General features: G+C 32.1%; 1 protein-coding gene across 1 annotated transcript; it reads right to left on the bottom strand.

Moving 5' to 3' along the window:
• On the bottom strand, positions 236 to 3056 carry LOC107639041 (phylloplanin-like). Its single transcript, XM_016342454.2, has 2 exons — positions 2680 to 3056; positions 236 to 827 (listed from the first exon to the last, which is right to left on the bottom strand). Exons 1-2 carry the CDS (start codon positions 2867 to 2869, stop codon positions 550 to 552), a joined length of 468 nt encoding a protein of 155 aa, XP_016197940.1. The 5' UTR covers positions 2870 to 3056; the 3' UTR covers positions 236 to 549.

A 7126-nucleotide genomic window follows, 5' to 3' on the forward strand; every position in this document is an offset into this window, starting at 1 on the left:
TAATTTTAATGTTTTAATATTTTTACTCTCTCAAATTCAAATTCTAAACAAATGACTAGTAAACTTATACTTGTTTCTGTTTTATCCGAATGCAACTAGTAGCATGACAATCAATCAATCATATTATATGTTTTGAATACAATATTCTCATGATTTTCACAAGAATTAGAATCAGAGAAGTGGATCCAAATAAACTAGTGCCGATAGTAGCAGAGACTGATTAAGATACAAGGTGTGTTAACAACGTCAAAGGATCATGCTATTATTGTCAATATATATAAGTAGATCTGAGAATTACAAATGATTATCCCAATATAATCCTTTATAGTTAATTTCCACAAGCAACAACATAAGTCAATGTGATGCCTTACCATATATGTTTAAGAGGGGGTGGTGAATAATCATCATCATAATTAATTTTTTGTCCAAATACTAATTTAGAAATGGCATAGGTAATACAAGTATAATTGATGACTTAATTTATTTAATCATATAGTTTTTTGTCATCCTAATATAGGGACATGGTTTAATTAATTAACTTAAGTTGAATTAAGAGGGCACAAAGTGAAACCCAGATGGAGTAATGTTGGCAACAGAGTTAGTTATCCCAAGAAAGCGCAAGGTTGAAATAAGAGACCCAACAGAAGGAAGGTTTGAGTTGCAATCAGAGAGTGGTGTTGGAACCATGAGGTTGCAACCATTGAGCATTGATGATAAATCATATACAAGTGAATCAACAGAATCCATCTTCATTGAGAATTTTCCGGCACCATTGGTTGTTGCATTAGAAAGCACCTTCCCTCCACACATTAGTTGCACTTGAGCATCTGATAAATATATCAAATATTAATGGCGAGACCAAACTATCACATAATTAATTAATTCAAAAATACTATTCATACACAAAACACTCTTAACATCTATACAAAATGGTGTTTGCTACTGTACGATAATAAATTTATACGTACCGATACGTTTAAAATATGGACAAGTAATAACAAGCCACGTGGAATTTATTTTCCACGTCAGCATTTAATTTTTTCTTTTTTAAATATATATAATATCACCACTTTTACTAATATACCTCTTTAATTAAATAAAAATAAAAATATATTTTTTATTTAATTTTATAGAGAGTCTTAAACATCCTTACTTTATTTGATTAGATAAAAATACCCTTTTAAATCAATCAAATTTTAGAATTCAATTAATCCTAATTTTATAGTTTCAATTAATTTAAAGAACAAAATAAAAACATATTAAAAAAAAACAAAAATCAATCATTCTTCGTCTTCTCCAATTCTCCTAATCATTTATCCCCTCTAAAGCAAAGCAAAACATATCAAAAAAATAAAAAATTAATATGTTCTTCATCTGTATTAAAGAGCTTCGTAAATGTCCTTAATGTGGTTGTTTGTTGATGTTTTGCGGCGATTTTTGCAGGATGAAGGGAAATAAGGTGAAGGTGCAGAGGGAGGTGAGGAAGGAGTTAGATCAGGGTATCAGTTTGGTCAAAGCTCCTTTGGCCCTTCAGAAGGACCCATCTCTTACATTACCACAAAAGATCAAAGTCTCTGTTTCCCAACAGCAATCGTTTGGCAATGCTGGCCTTATTTTGTTCCGGTTCGATATTTGCGGCTGGATTAATGGCCTTCTATGGTTTTCGAGATCAATGCAGTCAACTATTGTTAGGGTTTTGCCGTTTTGGTGTGCTTCAGAGGGGAGGGGGCACGAATGATATTAGGAGAAGATGAAGAACAGATTGATTTTTTATTTTTTGATATGTTTTCCTTTGCTTGCTTTAGAGGGTGATGAATGATTAGGGGAATTGGAGAAGACGAAGAACGATTGATTTTTGTTTTTTTTAATATGTTTTTATTTTATTGTTTAAATTAATTGAAACTATAAAATTAGGATTAATTGAATTTTAAAATTTGATTGATTTAAAAGGGTATTTTTGTTTAATCAAATAAAGTAAGGATGTTTAAGACTTTTTATAAAATTAAATAAAAAATAATTTTTTTATTTTTATTTAATTAAAAGGGTATATTAGTAAAAGTGGTGATATTATATATATTTAAAAAAGAAAAAATTAAATGCTGACGTGGAAAATAAATTCCACGTGACTTCTTCTTACTTGTCCATATTTTAAACGTATCGGTACGTATAAATTTATCATCGTACCATAGCAAACACCATACAAAATACAGTTGTTACAAATTAATTGTGTATTTAAATTATTTTTTAATTAACAAAACAAAAAGAACACGTGTTTGGTTGTTAATAAAATACCGGTGTAAAAATGGTATTTATTATAAAAAGCGTATATTCGGCAGGATTGATTAATGAGTGAATTAATTAAGGCTATTGTTTATAATCAGTACAACATCAAACAATAATGCTAAAAAGACAGAAATAAAAAACCAGTTAAAAAGTAAGTTGCACCAATTAATGATGCTAAATAAGGTAAGTTCTAATAACTGTTTTTGACTAATTTGTTTTGGCTATTAAATATTTTCGAACATCAAATTTGTGCAAATTTTAACTAATATATTGAAATTAGGTCGAAGATGGGTTGAATTGAACCGAGTCAAACTTAATTCAAGTCATAAAAATTTAACTCGACTCACAACTCGACCATTAACAAATAAATGATGATTAATGAATTTTCAGCCTTACTTGAAAATGCTGGGGCTCCATCCCCATTATCATCAATATTGTCCTTCAAATTCAAAGTGCACAACACTGTCCCTTGAATGTTAGCTGAACCAAGGAGATCATTTAGAATCCCAAGCTGAGCTTTGGCTTCAGGAATTGCCATTGCAACAACAACTAAGAGAGACAACATAACAACAATTTTCATGGCCATGGCTATGAGAACTATATCTTATGATAAATTTTGGTTGCAACAATTTAGTTGTGTAGCTAGACAATTTATACCGAAGAGAAGCACCAAATTTTTATCATGCTTCAATAACATAGTTGGAATTTGGGTAATAGTGGGAAAACTTGTTATCTAAGTGACCTATACCAAAATGACAATATTCCTTTCCTTTCTCTCAGTAATTATTTTCAACCATACAACTTTTTTTCATTTTATTTTATTTTTTTTATTTTTATAAGCACATGTTTTATGAGCTGCATTTTTGCATGAATAGAATTATGCCATTATGTGTGGTCTATCAAAAACGTAAGCAACTAAAGTTTTATGTCTTCAAAGTAGAGTTCCCACTAATTTAGAGCTTTTTAACATATAATCATGTTTCTTATATCACACGATTCCTCCAACACTCGCCGGTGCTCATCACTTAAAAGGCATGGAGTGAAATGAAGATTAAAAGAGTATGATAGTCTTCAAAGAACGAAAAGTTTAAAATAGAATATGATATATAGAAGTTTTTTTTATTGTCTCTTAAACTTTCTTGTTTATTTAATATAAACTACCAACTCAAGCATAGTCTTAAATATTTCATCGTAATTTTTTTCCAATAATTACGCCATTATGACAGTTCACAATATTAAAGGAATTCACAAATCTTAGTCTCTCAAGATATTGTTCTTATAGTGAAATCAAGAATAATGCATCGATGGTTGAAGGAACTCTAAGAAGGATTGATTTCAATTCATTTTTTACGGTAGATCCAATAGATTTGTCAGGAGGATTGGCAGATACTTAAAAAAAAGGAGTAAATATTCATATTGTCAACCACGATTCTTTTTTAATACACTTTGTACTAGAGGAGCAGTTATCTTCAAGTGAAAATAGAGAAAAGGTAAAGAGATGAACAATACTATAAAGTGCTGCAACTGTTGGAGAATGGAGGGAAACAAATAGCTGTGGTTGGAGATTTTAATGCGATCAAGGCATATCATGAGAAAGAAGGTGGAAGACCAAAACCAGCAGCTACTATTCAAAATTTTAATGACTTTATCAACAGAGGAGAGCTGGTAGATTTGGTTATGAGGAAGACAAATTTACTTGATCAAACCGTCAATTTGGAGGCAATTTTGTGAAAGAACGACTTGATAGAGAGCTGGTAACAACGACTTGGCGTTCAGTATTTTCATATGCTATTGTTTTACACCTAGACAAGAATGGTTCAGGTCATAAGCCGCTATTGTTGTGCTCAAACAGAGAAGAACGAAAGTTAGAAATCATATTTAGGTTTTCAGAAGAGAGGTGGTGTGAAAATGAAGAGGTGAAAAACTTGGTTAAAGAAGTATGGGTTGAGGACATTTTGGGCTCTCCAATGTTTAGATTAGCAGGCATGCTCAAGAAGTGCTAGCACAAATTAGTTGAATGGTAGAAAAAGTTCTCCTTCGAACTCAGAATTTATTATTTCCAATCTTAAAGAGAAAATTACAGTAGAAACGGCAAAAGGAGAGCAGGGGGATCGAGTGGCTATTCGGGTATGCGAGACTGAATTGGAGGATGCTATGGAGGAGGAAGAACACTATTGGAGAGAGAAATCTAGAGTGCAGTGACTTCGGCAGAGTGATCAGAATTCTAAATTCTTCCACTCCAAATTCAAAACTCGGAGTAAAAGAAATAAAATTCACATGTTATATGATGAAGAAGACAAGGCAGCCACGGAGCCAAACCACATTGCAAAGATAGTAGAAAACTATATTAAAGATCTGTTTACTTCTTCTAACCCCAGAGACCCGAAAGAGGCACTTCAAGATCTACCTAATAAAGTGTTTGCTACTATCAATAGAGCCCTTACAAAACTGGTTACTCATAGAGAGATTAAGATTGCAGTTTTTTCTATTAATCTATTCTCAGCCCCCTGAAAACGACAGATTTATGCCAAATTCTTTCAATTTTTCTGGAAATCAATTCAAGCTTATGTGAACTAAGCAATGAGAAATTTTTTCTCAGGAGGTAAAATTTTAAAAGCTTTCAATCATACTCATATCTATCTTATCCCTAAAATCCTACATGCTACATCTATGAAAGAAACAGGCCAATAAACCTTAGCAGTGTATTTTATAAGATCATTTCAAAAATTCTGGTGCATAGACTACAATATGTTATGAGCAGAGTCATCAGTAACAATCAGAGTACTTTTATTAAAGGCGACTGATTAGTGATAATGTCTTGATAGCACATGAATTTATACACTTTTTAAAGAATAAGATTTATGGAGAGTTTGACTTAGCGTTGAAACTCGATATGAGTAAAGTGTATGATAACGTGGAATGGAGTTTTATTTGAGATATCATGAAACGACTCAATTTCTGTGATAAATTGATGAATTGGATTAAGGAGTTGGTGACAACAATTTTTTACTCTATTACTATGGATGAGAACCTCATAGTTTCTTTAAATCATATAGAGGGCTGTGACAAGGCAACCCTTTATCTCCCTACCTTTTCTTATTTTGTACAGAGGGATTCTCCTACCTGCTCCACAAAGAAGAACAGAGACATGATATTTCTGGATTGAGACATAATCATTGATGTCCAAAAGTCAGTTATCTTTTCTTTGCAGACGACTCTATTAGAGCTACGGAGAAAAGTGCTACCACCTAATTGAGATCCTATAAGTCTATGAAGAGATTAATGGATAAATGGTCAATCTAGATAAATCCTCGATTTTTTCAGCAAAAACACTCTTATCTAAGTTCGTGATCAACTAGCTAGTACTTGCGAATTTCCCACGTAGGCAATGAAAATAAAAATTTGGGATTGCCGGCAGTTATGCAAAGATCTAAAAAGGATAATTTCAACTATATTAAGGATAAAGTCTCTAAAAAATTGTAACACTGAAAAGGGAACTTCTTTCTTCAAGTGATAGGAAAGTACTAATCAAGACAATGACAACAGTAGTTCCTATTTATACCCCCAGTTATTTCAAATTTTCAGAGACATTGATTGAAGATATTCATAGAGCAATGATGTAATTTTAGTGGAGCCAGAAAAATATAGAGAGAAGGATGCAATAGATTAACTAAAAAATTTCATGCAGATTGCAACCTTAAGGGAGTTTAAACTTCAAATATTTAAAGGCATTCAACCCCACTATGCTAGCTAAACAAGGATGGAGAATTCTAACTAAGTTCCATTGTCTAATCCATAAAATCTATAAAAGCAAATATTATAGATTTTCTAACTTTTTGAGAGATGAAGTTGAAAATAATCCATCTTGGAATGGAGGAGCGTGTTGGAGGGAAGGAAGGTGATGGAGAAGGGTTTGCTATGAAAAATTCACAGAGGTGTTTCAGTAAATATTAAAGAGGATTCATAGGTTCCCGAGTTTACTGCTATAATCCTTATTCCTAATGCTAATACAGGACACACCAGAATGAGTTTTAAAGTTAATTTAGCCAGATAGAAAATAAAATCAGACATTGATAAACAACATTTTTAGTATAGAAGTAGCAACAACCATACTCAAAATAGTCATTTAAGAAGGAGAAGACACACTGACCCGGATGAAGACGAAAAATGGGAGTTACTCAGTGGCTTCAGGGTACAATGTTGCTTTCTAATTCTTTCACCCTCTCATCGAGTTTCACTTGAACAATGTCAAAAAAGTTCACTATGGTCATCAATTTAGAAGCTAAAGTGTCCATCAAAAATTAAAAGTTTTTTGTAGAAGGTGATGCACGAAGACTTACCAATTAAGAAGAAATTAAAGTCAAGAATTGTTGTAGTGAACTTGAACTGTCCAAGATGCGGATTGGAGGAAGAATCTGTTTTTCATTGTCTCTAGTCATGTCCCGACGCCATTGAAGCTTGGAACGATAACCAACTGTCCAGTGCTCTCCGAGCTGAAGATCCTTAATAATGGTGGATACAATTGATTGAATCCCTTTAGAAGAGTGGAGACTATTAGCGATTAAAAGTACTAACAAATCACACAACATGGGAGAATTGGAGAGCAAAAGAATAAAATGAATTTTATTGGCTCCCGAAAAAACTCCCTTTTAATGGCAGAAGCTGCATGAAAAATTCTTGAAAACCCACGAGCTCATTTCTATTTTCTTTTAATGGTTTCATTTTGTTTTAGTTAAAACTTTTTATTTTTTCCTTTTGATTGTAGTTTAATGTAAACTAATTATTCCATCTAATAAAATTATCTATCTTTTGACAAAAAAAAAAAAAAAAATCCAACATGCAA

This window comes from Arachis ipaensis, chromosome B04, assembly GCF_000816755.2.
Source record: "Arachis ipaensis cultivar K30076 chromosome B04, Araip1.1, whole genome shotgun sequence".
In the NCBI taxonomy this organism is placed as follows: Eukaryota; Viridiplantae; Streptophyta; class Magnoliopsida; order Fabales; family Fabaceae; genus Arachis; species Arachis ipaensis.

Coding starts and splice junctions, on each gene's coding strand:
- LOC107639041 (XM_016342454.2), bottom strand. CDS start 2,869: ATGGCCATGAAAATTGTTGTTATGTTGTCTCTCTTAGTTGTTGTTGCA. Junction 828..2,679: donor TGGAGCCCCAGCATTTTCAA/GTAAGGCTGAAA, acceptor TATATTTATCAG/ATGCTCAAGTGCAACTAATG.